The following is a 22,613-nucleotide window of genomic DNA, read 5'->3' as shown; positions in this document are numbered from 1 at the left end:
ATTTTTCTTTGAGGTTACCCTGTGATTTATAATATTCTCCCCAAGGTTAGAAGAGTCCATTCTATCTTGCAACTCTCTTGACTTCCTCTCCATTTAGAAGTCTGTAACTACACAATATTTTCCCTGTTTTTGGTTTGTAGTCCTCATTTGCCAATTGATGTCTCTGGTTCCCTGTTTACAATCTTGTAAACTTATTTTACTTTGGATATGTCCATAGTTGTGGTTTCTGGGTTATGTCATCTTGTGTATTAATGGTCCATTGTTGTTCGCTATTTTTGGTTCTCTGTTCAAAGGACTCCCTTAAATATCTCTTGTAAGGTTTGTTTGATTTTAACAAATTCCCTTAGTTTCTGCTTATCTGGAAATCTCCTAATTTCACCATCATATTTGAGGGACAATGAGTATATAATTCTTGGTTTAAAATTTTTCTCTTTCAGGGTTTTATATATACCATCCCATTGCCTTCTTGCTTGCATGGTTTCTGCTGAAAAATCAGAGCTTATTCTTACTGGTTGTCCTTTGTAAGTAACTTTTTGTTTTTCCTGTGCTGCTTTCAGGATTCTTTCTTTGTCTTAGGTTTTGATGAGTTTGATGATGATGTGTCTTGGTGATTTTCTTTTGGGGTCTATCCTGTTTGGGGTTGATTGGACTTCCTGAATTGATATATTCTCATCTTTCACTATATTCAGGGAAGTTATCTTCCAAAAAATTTTGGACAATTTTCTCGGTGTTTTTATTTTTCTCTTCCTGTTCTGGAATTCCCCTGACATGTAGGTTATTCCTTTTGATGGTATCCCACATGAACCTTAGGCTATCTTCATTTTGTTTTGATCTTTTTTCTGATTGATCCCTTTTCAAAGAAGTATTCATGTATTTGTCTTCAGTCTCATTAATTGCATCAATTCTACTCCTTTTCCCTTTCAACGTGTTATCTATTTCTGACCATTTAGTATTAATCTTCTGGATTTCTATCTGTAGATTTTGAGTCATTTCTAATTTTTCATTTATTTTGTCATTTTGTTCTTGTATTTTCTTCCGAAATTCTCCCAGGATTTTGTCTGTTTTCCTTGATCTGTCTCTCAACCCTTTGAAGATACCTAAATATAATTCTTTTGAATTCCTTATCACAGAGTTCCAGTACTGCTTCTTCCTCAGGGATGTGTTCTCTGTCTGTATTCTTCTCCCTTGTTTCTGCCACTTTATCTTGCTTCTTTGTGTGGACTTTGATGGTCTATTATCTCTGAGACATTGTGAAATTATTGTCTTTATATCTCTGTTACCTGTTTCTGAAGAGCAGCTAAGGTTGAGTCAGGCTCTTCTTGGTGGTTGTTTATTGTTGGCCTGTTGGAGAAGGAAGTAGTGGTTCTCACTCATTACTGAAGCTGCAGGAGGTGTGGGTGTAGTTGTGTCATATGGGAACTGTTGCTGTCTCCCACTCAGAAAAAAGTAACAATTGAATAACCATCAAAAAAGTAAAAGCAAATGGACAAAAAACACACTGTATAATCACACAAGAACAATAACCAAAAAAAAGAAAAAAGGATGGGAAAAAAAAACACCACAATCTCTGGGGAGAGGGCAATAAGAGAAAAAGGATAGAGCAGGAGATGAAAAAGAAAATGGGAAAAATGCAAAAAGAAAAGCAAGAAACAGGGTTAACCATGAGAAAAAAAAAAAAAAAATGGAACCAGGAACAGGGAAGAGAGAAAGAGCTGAAAACTTGAACCTGGAAAGGGAAGAATGAAGAATAATAATAAAAATGACAAAAGTAATAATAATAGTAGTAGTTTTAAAACAGACAACAAAACAAACTAAAAAAAAAATAAAAATAATCAGGGCAGGATGGGGCAGGACACCCAGACTCTGTCTGAGCATACAGACTGCGATGGAATTCCTGCCAGCCTAGAAGGTATGTGGGAGTGAGGGATGGCTGTACCTCCATTCACCAAGAGGGTGTGGGGTATAAGATTAACAAGAGGAATGTTGCACCTTTCTAGTTGTCCACATCTGGAATGTCCTTGTGGTTCCCAGTAAGTGAAGCCTGTATTTAAGTCCCGGAATGTGGGAGAATGCTGTGGCTTTAAGTATCCAAAATGGTCAAACCACTTGTAAACATTCAAAATGGCTACGCCCTCTAGACAGGCAAATGTCCACAGCTCAGCCCACCTTCCTCTTCGCTCCTTCCCCTTTTATTCACCAGCCACCAGAGCAGTCCTCTGTGCAGTCCCTGGCTAGCAGGGCTAATTTTTAGGTTAATTCTTAGTTCCTAACATGACTCAGCAATATCTAAGCTGTCTGTGCCTTCAGGATCTCCACCAGACCGCAGCTCCATATATCTCCTTTTTTTGGTGTTTTCATTCAAATTCTTCTGCTAGTTGGAGTTTAGTCCACTTGTATATTCTTCCCTTCAAAGATCAGGGGTCCAGAATTATCTTCTGTATCTGTGTTAATTGGTTCCCCTTTTCTTTGTTGAAGAGGGTCTGTGCAGTCTTTCTGCCTATTCCACCATCTTACCCTGGAACCTCTGCCATTAAGGCTTCTATTTTTAAACAAAAGAGTACTGGGATTGCAGATGTTTTCTTCTTTCTGCTTTTGACATGGAAATCAAAGATCATTTAGAGCGTAGAAGTGAGGCTGGGATGTGCAGGCCATCCAGTGGCCACCAGGTGGTTTAAAGGAGGAAAGAAAGAAGAGAGAAAGTTTAGGGAAATGGACTTCTCAGCCCTGTGTAAAAATGAGAATTCTCAGGATGCCCAATCCTTAAGCAGCAAGCCTAGCTCACAGATACCTGTCGTGAACACATTCTGTGAACACTGGGCCAATTCGACTTTCCAAATGCAGAGAACTCTTCACACAGCTCATAGTTCAGACACCAAGACTGGCAGGAATAGAGATGATGCTGGCAAGAAGACAAGAAGTATGGTCAACACAAAAGACACACCTTTCCTACTTCTCTTCTCTCTTCCTCTCTTCTTTCTTTCCTTCTTCACCCCCTTCCTTTCCTTTCCTTTCCTCTCTTGTCCTCTCCTCTCCTTTTCTTTCCTTTCCATTCTGTATTTTTGTCTACCAAGTGGAAGGGAAGGTTTCACTCTCCCTTACTCTTGTTCGCCTTCTTACAGAAGGAAAACATCCTACTTTCCCAAAATACTTGAGAAATCTCAAGAAAATATATTACAAAGAGGAGAAAAAAGGTTCATCCCAGACAGGAATGTGTTGGAATTTGTATTCATTTGGAATTTGAGCTCTGGTGGCATAGTGCGTAAGGCATTTGACTGCTAACCTGAAGGCTGGTGGTTCAAACCCACCAGCCACTCCTTGGAAGGAAGGTTGGGCAATCTACTTCCCTAGCAATACTGCCTTGGAAACCCAAGGAAGGGTCACTATGAGTCAGATCTGACTCAATAGCAGTAGGTTTATTTTTTTGACTTGTACAGAAAGGTCCTGAGGCCTGTTTTGAGACTGATTTTGGACCTCAGGTCAAACTTTTGCCACCTGTATGAGCATTGAGAGACTGAGAATCACAGGAGCTCATGTTCTAGTAGGGGGGCACAGACAATAAATAAAATAAGTAAAGTAGAAGGTAATATGGCATTAGTGACTGCTGAGAGTTTTATTTTTCCCAATGTTATTTGTATTTCATCTATAGAGTGAATTATGTTATGAAAGAATATCATTTATTTATTCACTAAATATTTCTGAGCATCCACTTTGTATTGGGCACTGTGGGAGTTATAGGTATGGCTCAGACAGATGCCTAGTATTTAATGATTTCAGTCCAAGGTTCCAATCAGCTTGAGAGAAAATATGGGAGTGCGAGATAAGAGATATGTTCCTGTTCACCCACATCTATGCATACTGCTGCTGACCCTGATCACAAATGTCCAGGGCAGCACCGTGGGCCCTCTGGGTCTGTGGATGGCATAGGAGCTCTGGTGGCATAGTGGATAAGGCATTTGGCTGCTAACCAGAAGGGCAGTAGTTCAAAGCCACCAGCTGCTCTGTGGGAGGAAGATGGGGGCATTTCAGTCTGTACTCAAAGTTCAGGCAGCAAACTGGCCAAGAGTGAGCTCTCCTAAGTTACTAGGAAAATCATAGTGTTCCTAACTCTTTGATGAGTGTGTTGCCTGCCCTGTCTCCTCTAGAACTCAAGCAGCGAGGGGTCAGAGCAGACTCAGAGTGCCCAGGCCTGCTGGAATCTGCTGAGCAGCTGCTGGTAGAGGACCTGTACAACCGCGTCAGGGAGAAGATGGACGACACTAGCTTGTACAATACCCCCTGCGTCTTGGACCTGCAGCGGGCCCTGGTCCAGGACCGCCACGAGACCCCCTGGAATGAGGTGGATGAAGTCTGGCCCAATATCTTCATAGCTGAGAAGTGAGTCTAACTCTTAGGGGTCATGACCCTTTGTTCCACCCCTCTGGTTAGTACTTATAAGAGATGTAATTCCCCCAACTTTCACCAAAGGCCCCAACCATTTCATCCAGCAATTTGAAGCTGGCTGACCACTCACTCAGCTCTAGCCTTGGAGAAAAGTCATCCACTCACTTGCACATCTCTATCACCAGGCAAAATGTTGGCATGATTGCTTATCCCCTGCCCTCTTGTCATAGCCATCATAGCTGTGTCCCTCCAGGTGCTTCTCTGGGCCTCCCTTCCTACCATAGAGTCCTACCAACTCATCTCCAGCTATCACTGGGATCTCTGACATCATAACAGCCATATAACAGGACACCCAGAACCACTGACAATACTGATTTGCATACAAATCTATTAAAATATGAAAATATTCACAATATGGTAGAGAAAAAATGAAGTACAAAAAAATGTATATCCATCATGATGCTAGTTCAGTACTATATAGATGTTTGTGTGTCTGTGTATGCTTCTGCATGGAAACAAACTAGAAAGAAATAGAACAAAATGTTAGCAGCACTTTTTCTGGGAAGTGGTTTTATAAGTGATTTTCATTTTCTTTAGATTTTTTTAACTGTACAGTTGTTCTACTATAAACATTAATTATTTTTATAATAAAAAAGTATTATTATTATTTTTTAATTGTGATTTGGGTGAAAGTTTACGAGCAAATTCACTTTCCATACAGCAGTTCACACACACGTTGTCTCATGACATTAACTATAATTACCCCAATGCAACAGCTCCCATCCCACTTCCTCCCAATAATTACCTCTTCCCTGTGTCCATCCCTCCATGCACTCCTGCCCCCTGAACTGTCTCCCTGTGCATAAATAACCCCTCTTTCTCCCATGATTATTCTTTCCAAGGAGTTTTCTACCTCAAGTACATGTTCAAATCATATGCCTGTCTTTTGTTTGGCTGGAAGCCACAGGTGTGGTTCAGTTCCAGATCTGAAGGGCAGCTAGGGACCATAGTCTCAATGGTTCCACCAGGCTCTATCAGACCAGCAAACCTGGACCCCTAAAAACGTATTGCTTTTTAAAAAACATTTTAATCAGTTTTGCAATAATTTTCAGAACAGAACTAAAAACAACTCACTATCATCCTATTCTTTCAGGGCCTCACCCATGCACAATCATACCAATGGGTTAACCAGTGAAACTAATTTTTGCTGATCCTTTGAGTACTTGATGAGATGTTCTTCCAATTTAATTACCCATATATCCAGAAGGAGGCATCAAGGGCAGGTAGCAGTGAAAATAGCTTTGGACACTGGGTCTTGTACTGCAGTATGGAATAATCAGTTGCCCAGAGTCCAATTCCCAGAGCTGGACACTGAGTCATAAGTGACCCCTAAATAGATCTGTAGGTGCAGAAACATTCACATTTGTGGCCATCAAGGACTTCAGGAAGTCCTGAAAGTCTCCAGACATCCTCAACTAAAGGCCTCTGCTCCTTTTTTGACAACTCTGTCCTCAGGGCCTCTTGAAACCAAGCTCTACTTAATTAGCTGCAGCAAAAAGAGCTCTGAACTAGAAATCAAGAACACTGGCTCTTGTTCCATCTTTTTTTCCTTTCACAATGTTGGGAAGTTATATAACCACTCTTTGATTCATTTTATTAGCTTCAAATGGGAATAAAAATGGTTGCCTTATCTACATTTCAAGTCCATTATTAAGATAACATCTTTTAAAAGTGCTTATGAAAGTGCTTTGAAAACTATAGCATGTATATCAATATAAAGTACCCATCCTCTTATTATTTTTGTCTGTCACTTTTGTGTCTTATTGAATGTCCATTCCCAAGGTGTGAGGTTTTTAAATCAGGTCTCTCTCTGGACCTTTCAAAGGTTTCCTTACACCAGTCTTGTTCTCCTCTTCATCCTGCCCTACTCTTGACACTGCCAGGTTATGGGCTTCTTCTTATAATCATATTTGCAGTGGACTCCAGATCTCCATGGTGGCACCAATGGCAAAGCTCTAGACTATTAATCGGAAGGTTGGTGGTTCACACTCACCCAGAGGTGCCTTGGAAGACAGGCCTGATGAATTGCTTTCAGAAGGTCACAGCCTTGAAAACTCTTGAGAGCAGTTCTACTCTGCACACATGGTGTCACCATGAGTTAGAATTGAGTCGATAGCAACTAACAACAACAACTGGACACATTTAGAAGCAGAGGAGGCATTCACCAAGCTATGGCCATCCTGACCTGATTGAAGCAGACTATCAATTGTGGTGGGCTTCTTTCTAGCAGGAGGGCTTCTTTCTAGCTCTGTCAAAGACATGTCTGCCTCTTTCTCCCAGGAGCGTGGCTGTGAATAAGGGGAGACTGAAGAGGCTGGGGATTACCCACATCCTGAATGCTGCTCACGGCACGGGTGTTTACACTGGGCCGGAATTCTACACTGGCCTGCAGATCCAGTACCTGGGTGTGGAGGTGGATGACTTCCCTGAAGTGGACATCTCACAGCATTTCCGGAAGGCTGCTGAGTTCCTCGATGAAGCCCTGCTGACTTATAGAGGTAAGGGGGGATCTGCCTGCTCCAGACTACTAGAATTCCACAGAGGGGAAAGCAATGGTGGGGGATATTTAGAAAGCTTCCTAATTATGTGCCATGTCTACAAGTTATCTGTCTTACGATTTTGTCTCATTTGAAAAAGAGAAAGGAAAAGATGATCATTCATGCAATAAATATTTATGGAGGGCCTAACATGTGCCCAAAATCCCTGTAAAACACAAATGGTTTGCATTTGACTACTAACCTAAAGATTGGTGATTTGAACCCACCCGTTGGAACCATGAAAGAGAAGCCTGGCAATCTGCTTCCATAAAGTTCACAGTCAAGAAAACCCCATGAGCAGTTCTACTCTGTAACACATGTGGTCACCAAGAGCCAGAATTGACCAGATGGCAATGGGTTTGGTTTGGTTTGGAAGATGTGCTAGGTGCTGTTCCAGGCAATGGGGTTACTGTGGTAGAAGAGACAAACAAAGCTGCTGGCCTTGGAATCTTACAATTGTACTGAGGGGAGAGAAAATTTAAAAAAAAAAAAAAAAGGCAATAAGAATGTCAGAGTTATGAGTATGAGGCAGAGACTGTAAGTAGGATGAAAGAGTGGTCGAAAAGGTCTCTCTGAGGAAGTGACATTGAAACTGAATGACAAGAATGAGCTAGCCATGGGAAAATTGGAAGAAGAGGATTCCTGATAGAGGAAACTGTTACTGCAAAGATCCTAAGGTGGAACAGTCTTGGTGTGTTTGAAGAACCGAAAGGCTGATATGAATTAGTATAGTGGATAAGGGCTAGAGTGGTAGGGGGTCGGATTATAAAGTTAAATTTCAAGTTAAGGAAGTTAAAAGTGACAAAATAAATAAGTAATGGGAAGACATTGGAGGGACTGATCTGATTTCTGCTTTAGGAAACTCACTCTGGTGTGGAGAATATTCTGGGTAAGGGAGTGGAAGCAGAAGTGAGAACAGTGCTATTGTTGTAGTGCAGGTAAGATATGATGGGATACTAGTCTACACTTCATGAGACAGGTGTCTCAATGAGAAGAGGAATTAGCCCATGCAATGGGAGGTGACATAGTCCAGGATTTGGTAATGAGAAACCTGGGTTCATGTACTGGGCTTTCCTCTGCTCTCTATCCCTAGGAACCTAGTATCCTCATATGTAGAACAAAGATAAAAATATCTACTCCTAAAATTGCTGTAAGGATTAAAATAAAACATGCATATAAAGAGCTTACTTATTACAGCACCTGGTGCAAAATAAATAATGAAAAATTTTTAACATTACTCTAATAGATAATAATATTAATTATTCCTGGGGAAGGTGTTTCCTGTTATCACCAATGGCCAGGAAGAGCAACTTCTAATTGAAAAATATATTTATTTAAAATTGTTTTCCCCTTTTCCAATGCTTACTTAAAAAGCCTTTTTAAGAGGTATTGCTTTTCAACAACTCAAACAGACACATGCACCCTAATGTCCACGGCAGCATTATTCACCATAGTCAAAACACAAAAACCACCCAAGAGTTCATCAACAGATGAATGGACAAATAAAATGTGGTACATATATGCAATGCAGTATTATTCAGCCATGAAGAGATACGAAGTTCTGATACATGCCAAAACATGGATGAATCTTTAAACCATTATGTTCAGTGAAATAAGCCAGACACCAAAGGTCAAATATTGCATGATTCCACTTTTATGAAATATCTAACTCCCTCAAACCAAACCCACTGCCATCAAGTTGATTGCAATGCATAACAACCCCACTGGGTTTCTGAGGTGAAAAATTTTTATGGAAGTAGGTCACTCAATCTTCCTTCCGAGGAGTGGCTGGTAGATTTGAACTACCAGCCTTCTGGTTAGCAGTCAAATGCCTTACGCACTACGCTACCAGAGCTCCTAAATAAATAAAGGCAAGAAAAAAAAAAAAAAAAAGCAAAAACAAGAAGGAAAAGAAGGAAGATAATCTAGTCACGGGGTTGTTGAGACAGAATCAATTGAGATAATTTAACAGGCAATAGTGTGGACAGGGTATAGCAATCTTAAGGCTTAAATACATATATATATATATATATATATATATATATATATACATATACACACACACACACATACATACATATATATAAAATAAAAATATCACAGTAGCTAATATCACCACCAACATCATCAGAAAAATCTTCAAATATTGGGTTGCCATGCAACTCATGGTGGCAGATACAAGTTTTTTAAAATTCTAATTTTTGCCTGAAACTCAGATTTTATCACTAACAACAACTGTCAGCTGTTTTTCTTGATATGACAAGCTCACTTCATTCACTTTCAAGAAAATGCCTACCAAATAACCAAGTCTGAATAATTATAATTCGTCTGTCAATCATTCTTTCAAGTAAAAATGGAAAAAGTGGCTAGTTCAGCTTGCAACTGAAAAAAATTGCACAAAGAATTTTCCCTTGAGACAATTACCTAAGTTGAGATGTAGCAGAAATGCATGTGTATTTCCTATTTTGTCACACAGGACACTAAAACACCTGCACTCAAGGGCAGAGAATTAATAAAATTAGTAACTTTTACTACTTTGTCAATAACATTTTAAAATGAGGCTGTTTTCATTCTGCAAATAGATGGCAATGAAGAATACAATGACAATTAGTATCATTTGATGGCACTGCCTTGATTCATGCTAAGCCACGAACAATATTGCCAACCATTGTTTTTGTACCACCAGTGCAAATGTCAACACAATGAAAAAGGCAAATGATGCTTTGGTATTATTATGAAAACAGCTCTGACCTCATGAACTTTTTGAAAATGTTTTAGGATTCACATGTCTCCACGGACCATATTTTGAGAACCACTGTTCTAATGCTATATTGTCTGCAATGCCAAAGCTGCAATGGTAGCAGTAAATCTCAGGCTTTCACTACAACTTCACCACCCTCTGGTGTCCTGGAGTAGTGGGTTAATGTGCTCAGTTGGTAACCAAAAAGTCGGAGGTTCAAGTCCACCCAAAAGTGCCTCAGAAGAAAGGCCTGGCAATATACTTCTGAAAAGTCAGTCATTGAAAACCCAATGGAAAAAAGTTCTACTCTGAAACACATGGGTCACCATGAATTGGAGTGGACTAGATAGCAGTTGCCTTGGCTTTACCACTGTACTTGCTTGCAAGTAATTAGTAGATCCATTGTATCATATGGTTTGACTGAGCCGTTTTGACCCTTCCAGTTCTATAGAAATTATAACATTGATTTAAAACAAAACAAAACAACAACAACAAAAAAATACCACAGTGGCATTTCTAGAGTCAAGGGACACAGATCTGTGTCATCTGCCTCCAATTTTTTCTTGGTCGGACTCTGCATCCTTGAGGCTTGTGTTTTGATGACAGAAGGGAAGTTCTGTGAGGCTCTGAGAGTCTGTCTCCATTTTCTGCAACACCCATAGTGTATTTCTGTTGCAATACTTAAGTATTTTCTTTCTTTCTTTCTTTTTTAATCATTACGGGAATGAGATCAATTCCAGTTCCAGGCCTGAAAGGTGACACAGGACCATAGTCTCGGGGTTTCACCAGTCTCTAAAAGAAAATTGCAGTAAGCCTAGTAATTTTTATGATTTTGAGTTTTGTTCCACATTTTTCTCCTACTCTATGTATATGTAGTGGAGAAAGCATTTGGCTGCTAACCAGAAGGTCAGCAGGTCAAAACCACCAGCTGTTCCATGGAACAAAGATGCAGTGATCAATTTCCATAAAGATTCACAGCCTCAGAAACCCAACGGGGGTTGCCATGAGTCAGAATTAACTCAATGGCAGTGGGTTTGGTTTTTGTTTGTTTGTTTTTTATCCAGGATCTCCAATTTTTCTCCCTTTCTAAGGGGTTGGCATTGGTAGCCAGGTACCATGTAGTTCTTCTGGTCTCTGGATCATATAGGTTAAGGTTCTCATGGTCCATTAGTCTTTTGAACTGTTTCCATGAATCTTTGATTTTCTTCATTCTTTTTTGCTGTGGACAAGGAGAGACTAAGACCCCAATCACTACTCACCAAAGTAAGATGTAGAACAATATTTTTGTATTCCATGTTGTACCAATTGAGCTAGATATCTCCTGTGACCATGGTCCCTAGCCCAATGACCTACTCCCTCAAGGTGCTTATTTGTGGCTAAGAAATTATCCTAATTTTGCCACCTGCAATGTTTAAACTGCATATAGGTATTTTTACAGCACGTACAAATACATATATAGGAATATCATCTGCCAAACCTATGTATGGTCATGGGTATATTTCCATTTGCCTATCCATACCTCTGTACCTATGTATCTAACCTTAGATTAGTGTTTGCTGTTACTGATAATGCAGCATTGGTCTGTAGTAGTATTTGCCTTTATTGTCTGTACCTTTTGTGCACCTCTCCGTGTCTTCCTTCAGCATTTTCATTAGAAATAATCAGTGTTCATTTATTTAAGTGACAAGTAATTAAAACTGTAACTTGAGTTTTTGAGCAAAACCATGAAGAGGAAGAATGGAGCAACATGGCCTATGAAGTTAATGGGTCAAATAATTATTTAGCAGCTGGATAGGAGTTCAGAGAGTTCCAGGCATTTGAATTGAAACTCATATAAGGATCCAAGAATGAATAAACCCAGTCAGATTCCTCTCATCTGGGTGGCACTACATCATTTTCTTTGGAACCATTTTTCTCAAAACCTTCTCTTAGCTTCTCTATGATACCCACCCACTTGAAGGGGGGGGGGAGTATATCTTTAAGCAATGCAGTATTGAGTCTGTCAATTGCTTTGAGGCAGACCGAATTTTTTCGGCTGCTTTTCCTAGTGGCCCAAACCCACAGGTGTACTTTCGCTGAGGAGTCAGAGGTGGGCGCTGCAGACAATGAAGGTAGACACAGTCTTGCCCGCTGTCCTCCCGCAGCGCCGGTAGGTAGTCAGGAGAGACAGATTGCAGAGAGTGAAATGCATTGACGTCTTCAAGGAGCAAGAGCGAGAGCAAGCAGTAGGGAGAAGGCTGCCGGGAGAATGGAGGCAGGGAGGACACGCCTGGCCAGGACGCGGGTCTTGGAGTTGCAGCGCAACTCGAGCAGGGAAGTTTTCTGTCGAGGGTTTAATGAAGGATGCCCGCGACGGATCCCACCTGCCAGCAGCGGACGCACCACTGCCTGCTGGCATGGTAGCTCCGCCAGGGCCGTTGGAAATGAGCCCTTTTGTGGACCAGATGGAGTCCAATCACCTGCAGGGGCCAGTGCGCTGTCCCAATGATCGATTTCCTCTCCCCTGCTGTCCATCCACTACATACAGCTTAATCTTCCCGCATCCCTATGAGGGAACAGGAAACTCCATGTTGTTGCTATTGTTGCTTTTGTGGTAGTTGCATCACTTCGCTGAGAAGCTCTCAGTATCATTAGAATTGCCTCCTGAGGCTTAGTTTCTGTTGTTCCCCTCATCTGTAACGCTTTGGAAGGAGCCTTGGTGGTGCAACAGTTAAGGGCTCAACCAAAATGTTGATGGTTAGAACCCACCCATTGGCTCTGTGGGAGAAAGACCCACCAACCTGCTTTCCTAAAGATTACTGAAGCAAAAACAAAAACAAAAAAACCTATGGGGACAGTTCTATCTGTCACTTGAGGTCACTATGAGTCAAAATCCACTCACTGCACCAAACAACAACAAGGTGCTTGGAAGTCAGTTCCTAACAAATGGAGGGAGAAACTCAAACACTTGGTGTTAAGCATTTACTTAATAATCACTCACAAAGTGGAGGTTGTTTTTACGTTTTACAGATTGGGACATTAAGGCCCCTGGAACGTTATGTGACTTTGCCAAAGTGTAATAATCCATATTTTTTTGTTAGTAGTCAGTACAAACCACCTCAAACTACTTTATAAACAGCAAAGGCATTACTTAAAAAGACCTAGGAAGGAATCCAAGGACAAGGATGTAATTGGCCCCAGGATAGTTCTGGAAAAAGGACTGGACAACCCTCTTGGTTGTAAGCTTCTTTTTCTCTACCTAAGGTAGAATCTGGTGGTGTAGTGCCTAAGGCAGTTGACTGCTAACTAGAAGGCTGGCAGTTCAAACCCACCAGCCACTCCTCAGAAGGAAGATTGGGCAATCTATTTCCATATTGATACCGCCTCGGAAACCCAAGGAGGGGTCGCTATGAGTTAGATCTGACTCCGTGACAGTGAGTTGTTTTTTTTTTTTTTTTTTTTTTTAAGGTAGAATCTGGTCCTCCACAGCCCTGGCCATTTCAGGCTAATTTCCTGCTTCAGTTCCAGTTCCAAATTTCCTGGAGAGAGAATTTTTTTGGCACACTCTGGTCATATGTCTATTAATATATGTCTATTAATGGTGGCAATGGGGGTGGTTTCTGGACTAGCACTTCTGTGTTTTCTTGGAGTAGGGCAAGGGAGTACATTCTGAAAAGTAGGGTAAGGTTATGAACTAGAAGGAACCACACAAGTTCCTGACCTATAAAGGCATACTGAGAATGGTAGAGAGAATTTGAAATCAGTCTTAACTGAAGTCCAATTCTCTCTCCACTACCTGTATGCCTTAAATTTTAAAACCGAAGGACCACATCTAGATGGAATGGCCCATCAGCCCTGCTGCTAATCAAATCAGTGACTCTACAAATTAGAAAAAGAACCCTTTCCTCAAACCATTTTACTGCCAGAAATGTGTCATCATAAGCCAAACAAGTCTGTTTCAACACAAAGGGCACCCCCTGGAGTTCCATACAGCACAAATTAAACAACCATATTTAAGGACTCCATGGCCAACAGAGAAAGAAAATCCTGTCACTTCTCTGATTGAATCCTAGAATCCACCCATTCAGCCTCTCCTTTGTCCCTCAGGCTTCCCCTAAGATCCCTTGGAGTACAAATACCAGGGTACAAGGATCACAAAGTGAAAAAACATGGCACCCCTAACTTGATCCTGATCAGACTGGGTCTCAGTAGTATTTGGTGCCCTTGTGAGGAAGACTGACTGATTCTGTTGTGAAGTGACCTGGTCTGATGGTTCTACCTCCAAAGGAAAAGAGTGAAACTTTGGGACTACTAGTGGCAGGTCATGGCCTGGTCAGATGGTAAGTGGGGGAGGGGGAGGTCCTTGGTAAGGTCCAGTTGAGAGCACTGAGCTAAAGGTGGGAGAAGATTGTTATTGTTAGTTGTTTTCGAGTTGGCCCAAGTAACACAACGGGATTGGACCATAGTGATTCACAGGATTTTCATTGGCTGATTTTCAGAAGTAGATTGTCAGGCCTTTATTTTTAGTCCATCTTAGTCTGGAAGTTCCACTGAAACATGTTCAGCATCATAGCAACATTCAATTCTTCACAGACAGATTCACTTGAAATGCATTGGTCAGGAATTGAACACAGGTCTCCCACATGGAAGGTGAAAATTCTACCACTGAACCACCACTGCCCCTGGGGCATTAGGGAAAGTAAACCTGTGGACACTCTTTTAGTGGCTTTGATTCTCCTTGCTTACCTCCCTCCCATGGCTGCTGGCTCCTGGAAGTAAGTCCTTTCAATCCCTTTTGCCTATCTCTGACCTCCTGAAGGACAAAGACATGGCCTTAACTAGTGCACAGATAAAATAATAAAAGAGTCACTGCCCTCACTCCCCACATTGTTAGGTAGGACTTGTAACCGATTTACAAAACATCTCCAAAGTTGTTGGCAAGTAGGCTAATGAAAGCCTGGAGGAAGGTCTCCAGTGGTTCCATTCTGCCTTCTAAGTAATCACTCAGATGAAGGCATAGAAGGATGTCTATCAGGTTATGAAGGATGCAAAGCAGGCGGGGAGGCAGGAGACAACTAATCTATTGATGATAGAGTCAAGACTTGCACGTATTTCTATAGGCCACACCTAGAAAAAAAATTAACGGAAACTTGTAATATTTTCCTAATATTTAAAAAATGCTACAAGATTAGAGCATTTTATTAAGACGTCAGGCTTAATAGAAGCTGTTTAAAGTGTTACAAGTTTTAGCTGATATAAAAGATCATTTGAGTTCATTGTGTGACATATCCACCAACATCACATACTTGTAGGCATCAGTAAAGACCCAGTGTCCAGACCAAAGGTGGTGAGGGTGCCTTGCTACTCTCTGCGGATCAGTTCCAAACGAAAATATCTTGCTCTATCCTGGAACAAATTTCTAAGGGAAAAAAAAAAACAAAAAAACTGATAACTGAGTTTGACTTGGAGGAGAGTGGCTAGAATAGTAAGGGAACATGAAGCTGTGTTCCAAGAAATGATTGAAAAGAATAAAAATAACCTGGAAAAGAACAAAGAAAATCTTCTTAGTAAGAATATGATAGTGATCTACTTAAGGAATATATATATATATATATATATATATATATATCATATATATATATATCGTATATACAAAACAAAAAAAAAACCCCAAACTCGTTGCCATCAGGTTGATTCTGACTCATAGTAACCTCCTTTGGGTTTCTAAGACAGTAAATCTTGATAGAAGTAGATTGTCCAGTCTTCCTTCCGTGGAGTGGCTGGTGGGTTTGAACTGCCAATCTTCTGGTTAGAAGTCACAAGTTTTAGGCACTACACCACCAGAGCTCCTTATTTCATACATAAGGATTATATGTGTGTGTGTGTGTATAGTTGTTGTTGTTATATGCCGCCGAGTTGTCTCCGACTCATAGCAACCCCTCCTTGGGTTTCCTAGGGTGGTATCTCTACAGAAGTAGGTTGCCCAATCTTGCTTCCAAGGAGTGGCTGGTGGGTTAGCAGTCAAATGCCTTAGGCACTATGCCACCAGAGCTCAATTAATATATATATATATTTCATACAGATACATTTTTATTGACTCCAGAATATGCCAGAGTAGGAGCATTGGTTGTTTGGTTGCATGTTCCAGAAAGTTGTATTTTGTCCTAATATAAGAAAGAACTTTCTGAAAATTAGAGTGATCCAAATATGGAATGAGTATGTATATGTGCATGTATGTATGTGTGTGTGTGTGTGTATGTGCGCGTGTGACATAGTCAGCTCTCTGTCACTAGAAGCATCCTAGCAGAGGCTGGATGATCAATCCAGCATCAAGCATGTTGTAAAGAAATTCCTGAACAACATAAGATTTCAAACTATGACTTCTGCAGCGGTCTCCAACATAAGAGATTCTACTTCTTGATTAATTTATCTCAGCCTCTCATTCTTGTTTTTGCCTCCTTACCCCATTCTACATTTTCTTCCCTCTCATGCTGAGTTTGGTGGCTAGAGAGCAGAGATACACTCAAGTGTTTTAAAAGTGGTGACAGTAGTTGTTAATTTTTTCCCCACCTCAAGCCCTGCTTGTGTGCAAACATAGTTACATTTCCAATAAACATGAGGGCAGCTTCACTGCTGTGTTTAACATTCTGTGTTCTCATCTGTAATGAGGACAATGATGCTAATTCCTCATATGACATGAGCCTGCAGAAACACCAGAAGCAAAGTTAACACAGGAAGTCCAGCACATCAAAACACAACTTTTTATTTTAACTATAGGGAAGCCACTATAGTTATGTTGTTATCCTTTTAGCTATTTAAGTTTAATGTTGTTAGCTCCAATTCATAGTGACTTTAACTATAATAGAATGAAACAGTTCCCATTCTTATGCCATCTTCAGTATTGTTCGAGTCCATTGTTGTGTCATTACATCTCACTGAGGGCTTCCCTCCTTCTGCTGAACCTTTCCTTTACCAAGCATGATGTCCTTTTCTAGCAATTAGTTTTTTGTGATGATGTATTCAAAGTCTTGACATCCTTACTTCTGAGGAACATTCTAATTGTATTTCTGCTAAGACTGATTTGCTTATTCTTAAAGAGAAATATCAAATGACCCTCTGATATCTCTATTTGGTTACACTCAGCAGTGCCTAAATTTTTGTGTTTCATTTTCAGGGAAAGTCCTGGTCAGTAGTGAGATGGGCATCAGCCGGTCAGCAGTGCTGGTGGTCGCCTATCTGATGATCTTCCACAACATGGCCATCCTGGAGGCCTTGATGACTGTGCGCAAGAAGCGAGCCATCTACCCCAACGAAGGCTTCCTGAAGCAGCTCCGGGAGCTCAATGAGAAGTTAATGGAAGAGAGAGAAGAGGATGATGACAGGGAAGGTGGAGAAGATGAGGCCAGGGAGGGCACGGATGAGGGGAGCATACTTGGGGCCAGAGTGCATGCCCTCACAGTGGAGGAGGAGGACGACACCACCAGCCACCTGAGCGGCTCCTCTTTGGGAAAGGCCAGCCAGGCCTCCAAGCCCCTCACCCTTATTGACGATGAGGAGGAAGAGAGGCTGTATGAGGAATGGAAAAAGAGGCAAGGCCACCCCACAGGCAAGGTCCCCCAGGGTGGGGATGGCCAGAGCTCAACTTCCTCTGGCCAGGGCAGGGAGGAGCCTGAGGATGAGGATGTGGAGAGCATTATCAGGGAGTGGCAGTGTCGAAATGAGCGATACCAGGCAAGACGGCACCAGAGGTGGGGCAGGGAGGAGGAAGAGGAGGAGAGTGAGACTGGCTCCTTTGTGGGGAGAAGAAGGAGGCACACCCTGAGTGAGAGCAGCACCTCAGAGAGCGTTAGCAGCCATGACATACGAGTCCTGAAGCAGCAGCTGGAGATGAGCAGCCAGAATCGAGCTGGGAGGCGTCGCTCTGACTCTGTGTCCACGGAGAGCACCTGGGACATGTGGAACCAGAGGCTGCTGGAGATTGAGCAGGAAGCCTCCCGGAAGTACCACTCCAGGAGCAAGAGAGAGGAGGTGGACACAAGCTCAGAGGCAGGGAGCAGGGTGCGAGAGGATGATGAGGAGAGTGTGGCCTCGGAGCCTAGCTCCTTCTATAACTTCTGCAGCAGGAATAAGGACAAGCTCACTGCCCTAGAGAGGTGGAAGATCAAGAGAATCCAATTTGGATTTCACAAAAAAGACTTGGAGGCAAGAGATGACAGCAGTGAGCAAGGGTCAGAGGAGGCAGAGGGGGAGAAGAAGAACCTCTCTGATGTCAACCTGACAGCCTACCAGGCCTGGAAGCTGAAACACCAGAAGAAGGTGGGAAGTGAGAACAAGGCGGAGGTGGTAGAGCTCAGCAAAGGGGAGGACTCGGCCTCAGCCAAGAAGAGGCAGCGGAGGCTAGAGCTTCTGGAGAGGAGCCGGCAGACACTGGAGGAGAGCCAGTCCATGGGCAGCTGGGAGGCAGACAGCTCGGCGGCCAGCATGAGCATCCCCCTGTCTGCATTCTGGTCTGCAGCACCCTCGGTCAGTGCTGATGGAGACACAGCATCGGTACTCAGCACTCAGAGCCACCGCCCCCACCTATCTCAGGCCACAAGCAACATAGCGGGATACTCTGCCTCCAACCCTACCACACCCCTGCCTAATCTGCCACTGGGACCTGGAGACACCATCTCCATTGCCAGTATCCAGAACTGGATTGCCAATGTGGTCAGCGAGACCCTTGCCCAGAAGCAGAATGAAATGCTGATGTTGTCCCGCCCACCGTCAGTTGCAAGTCTGAAGGCAGTACCACTGGCTAGCTGCCTAGCAGATGACCAAGTCTCCATGCTCGGTAGACAGAGCAGCTCCTCCCTGAGTGGCTGCCTGCAGCCTCAGAACCAGACTAGACCCAGCTCTGACACGCAATCTGTGCTGTCCTCCAACACCATGCTGAGCTCTAGAGTTGAGGGCACGGGAAGTAAAGTGAAGGGGACCAGCAAGCCTATCTATAGTCTCTTTGCAGACAATGTGGACCTAAAGGAGCTTGGCCGGAAGGAGAAGGAGATGCAAATGGAGCTCAGGGAGAAGATGTCCGAGTACAAAATGGAGAAGCTGGCCTCAGACAACAAACGCAGCACCCTTTTCAAGAAGAAGAAGGTCAAAGAAGATGAGGATGATGACGTGGGTTACCGGGATGAGGACACTGACAGTGCCATAGGAAGCTTCCGATACTCTTCCCACAGTAATTCCCAAAAGCCTGAAACAGATACTTCTTCCTCCCTGGCTGCATCTGATAGTTACGAAAATGACAACAGAGCTGACAAAGAGACAGATTGCAGTATTAATAAGTGGCTCAGTGGCCTCAGGACAGAGGAAAAATCTCTTCCCCAAAGTGATTGGTCTGGAAGCTCCAAAGGGAAGTATACCAGATCCTCCATGCTCCGAGAGACAGAATCTAAATCCTCCAGTTACAAATTCTCCAAATCCCAGTCAGAGGAACAGGATACCACCTCCTACCATGAGGCAAATGGCAACTCTGTAAGAAGCACTTCTCGGTTTTCTTCTTCTTCCACCAAAGAGGGCAGAGAGATGCACAAGTTCTCCAGGTCAATGTTCAGTGAGACCTCAAGTTCTCGAGAGGAAAGCCCAGAGCCCTACTTCTTCCGCAGGACCCCTGAGCCCTCTGACGGGGAAGAGTCACCTGAGCCACGGCATAGAAATTGGACCAGGCCCAGGGATTGGGAAGATGTAGAAGAATCAACCAAATCGGATTTTTCTGAATTTGGAGCCAAGAGGAAGTTCACACAGAGCTTCATGAAATCTGAGGAGGAGGGAGAAAAAGAGAGGATGGAAAACAGAGAGGAAGGGAGGTTTGCATCAGGGCGGCGGTCCCAGTATCACAGAAGCACTGATAGAGAGGAAGAGGAAGAAATGGACGATGAAGCCATTATTGCTGCTTGGAGACGTCGACAAGAAGAAACCCGGACTAAGTTACAGAGAAGGAGGGAGGATTAAACTGGGCAAGGCAGACCTAAGAGAGACCAAGAAAGCAGGAAGGAGCCATATAAGCTCAAGTCTTATTGAGCACATTGCCATCACCTGTCAAGGCCATCAGTATGAGGTTTGAATACTGGACTGACTCTCATTTACCTGCTGTCCAATGGCCTCTAAGATTTGGTGCTTCACTAATGTATGTGGTAGTGTTCCTTATAGACTGGAAAGATGAGCTTGAAAAGGCAGTGTAGTTTGTTGGGAAACTCCAGTTTACATCCAGGAAGGCCATGAATGCAGGACACGATTCTTGTTTGTAGAAGTTTTACAGTTTTATAATGAGCCCCAGTAAATCTCCTGTGGCAAGTCTAACCACTTCTGGCAATGCTGAGTTCTGGTTATGTCTTTTTAATGTTTTGGATCTCCATTAAATTGGTATATTGCCAAATATGTCTTTTTCATTCTGGTCGCTTTTAACTCTTTGGAAATTAGGGGAATCCAATTTAGATGGGTTGTCCTGAGCCAATTTCCTCTTGTTAAACAAAAGCTATTCCTCCAGACAACACCATCATCATCTCATTGTCAAAAATAATAATGAAGTATTTTGGCTATGATGAAATGCAGTGGTAGATTATAATAAACCTTTGAGAGTAACAGAGGGAACTAGAGAAAGGGAGAACATGTTTTATTGTGGTGAGAGTGGCAAGATATAAGACAGAGAGAAGATTCTCCTGGAATGGCAGAAAAACAAAAGGCAATGGTGGAGAGAAGAGGCCAACACAAGGAGACAGAGACATATATTCATAAAATCTAGTGGTCATCCTTGCTTTCTATTTCCTTGGAGGATCTATGGATAATTCAGTAGTCTGTCCCCTTAATTCTTCCCAGCACCCCAGATAAACAAAGTCAGTGAGACTTTTTTACCCTTTGTTTCCAAACCATTTCTGCCTTCCCAAAGCATAGATTGAGTTGCTGAAGCAAGAAGACATAGGTTGAGTACCTTACAAAAATCATTGATGAGCTTGTCACCACAATTCCTTTTAAGCAGAATTCAAAAGCACATATGTGCCATGTAAGAGTCAGAGCTGTTTTGATCAAACAAACAAACAAACAAACAAAATCTAATTCAAGATACACAACAGGAGATGACATGATTAATGGGAGGGAAAAAGGGTAAGGAGAAAACCACCAATGAGGATGAATAAGAATGATACTTCAACATATGATCACTTTTTCTAAGAAATGTGTCTCATGGGATATGGAGATTATACAATTTTCATGTGTGGATTAGTTTTAGTTTTGCATCGCACATCTCAATGAGCACAAAGATAAAAATATCAAGGCAAAAGGGAGCTGACTTGAGTTCAAACCCAGAACTGCACACGATTGCTGTCAAAGCAACTAAATTAATTTGTTTGCCTTCCTTCTATCTTTTCAACCCACATTCAGTTGCTCATGGTACTCATTTCCCTTCCACTGACTGAGAGGGAGAAAGGCCTTGGGGGGAGAAGGGAAATACTGCTCAATCTTTATCACGTTTTTCCCCTCCCTTTGCCTGTCTTTACTTTAGTTGGCCCCACTCCCTAGTTTCCCATGCTTGATAGGCCATTCCCACCCTACAAAATAGAATTATCCTAATACACTTCACAACAAGAAGGCTAGTTGCAGCACATTTTACCTTCTGGGAGAGCTCAAGGTTTCCTCTCTCATTTTGCTTTTATGAGGAAGTTGCTGACACAAGCAAAGACAATCAACTGGGCATCCACTCTTTGTTGTTGTTGTTTGCCGTCGAGTCGGCCCCGACTCATAGCGACCCCTCCTTGGGTTTCCGAGGCAGTATCACTACGGAAGTAAGATTGCCTAACCTTCCTTCTGAGGAGTGGGCATCCACTCTAGCAGCTCAATTTTTCTGGGGAAAGGAATGAGACCATTCTTAGGACCACAAAAACTCTCATCTCCTTTTCCTCATCTCTTTACCTTGATTATCTCACTATTTGAAGGAAAATACCTACAGATCCAAGATCAGGACAAAACAAGAACAAAACTCACTGCTGTAGAGTCGGATCCGACTCATAGCGACCCCTCCTTGGGTTTCCAAGGTGGTATCTCTACGGAAGTAAATTGCCCAATCTTCCTTCCAAAGAGTGGCTGGTGGGTTTGAACCCCCAGCCTTCTGGTTAGCAGTCAAATGTCTGAGGCACTACACCACCGGAGCTCCTAACATCAGGATAAACAGGTTAAATTTAATGATGAGTCAGCTGAGCAGCTGCCCTGAATAAGGAGCCAATTAAGTTAAGTCTATATAAATGTCTTTAAAAAATAAAATATAAAATAAATAAATTAGTCTAATTTACATCTAGGTAGACAGGGGGAAAAAAAAATCCTAGCCAACTCCAACTCATACCCCAGTGAATGATGAACAAACATTTAAAGTCCAGCAGGCTGGGGAAGGACAGAAAGTGGGACCAGAGGGTAATTCCTAGCACAGAGGTTAATGCATTAAAATGGACAGGCCATCCCCATAGAGCCTTTCCAATGAAGTTGTCTTAAATAACTTAAAATACTATATACTGAAGATCAACTACCTTTTTTTTTTTTTTTTAATTGTGACATGGGTGAAAATTTACAGAGCAAATTCACTTTCCATACAGCAGCTCACCTACACTTTGTCTCATGTCATTGACTATAATTTACCACAATGCAACAGCTCCCCTCCCACTTTCTCCCCATAGTTATAGTTAACCTCTTCCCTGTGTCCTTCCCTCCCATGCACTCCTGCCCCCTGAGCTATCTCCCTGTGCATACACCTTCTGTTTTCCCATGATTGATCTCTCCAAGGAGTATATCTTCCTAATGTAAATGTTCAGCTCATATGCCTGTCTTTTGTTTGGCTGGAAGCCATAAGAGTGAGTTCAATTCCAGACCTGAAGGGCAGCTAGGGGCTA

The 22,613-nt window shown here is 42.3% G+C and overlaps 1 protein-coding gene across 1 annotated transcript in view; it reads left to right on the top strand.

The window, feature by feature from the left end:
• Window positions 1-19,692, top strand: part of STYXL2 (serine/threonine/tyrosine interacting like 2) — an 83,177-nt gene extending 63,485 nt beyond the window's left edge. Inside the window, exons 3-5 of the mRNA XM_007937734.1 lie at window positions 4,143-4,374; window positions 6,721-6,938; window positions 16,871-19,692. Coding sequence (XP_007935925.1) covers window positions 4,143-4,374; window positions 6,721-6,938; window positions 16,871-19,692 — 3,272 coding nt within the window. The remainder of the gene's footprint in view (window positions 1-4,142; window positions 4,375-6,720; window positions 6,939-16,870) is intronic.
• The last annotated feature ends 2,921 nt before the right edge of the window (window positions 19,693-22,613 follow it).

This window comes from Orycteropus afer, unplaced genomic scaffold, assembly GCF_000298275.1.
Source record: "Orycteropus afer afer isolate SDZICR_OR568_19922 unplaced genomic scaffold, OryAfe1.0 scaffold00044, whole genome shotgun sequence".
Taxonomy (NCBI): domain Eukaryota; kingdom Metazoa; phylum Chordata; class Mammalia; order Tubulidentata; family Orycteropodidae; genus Orycteropus; species Orycteropus afer.
The sequence above is the reverse complement of the archived record's forward strand: the minus strand, read 5'-3'. Positions and strand labels throughout refer to the sequence as shown.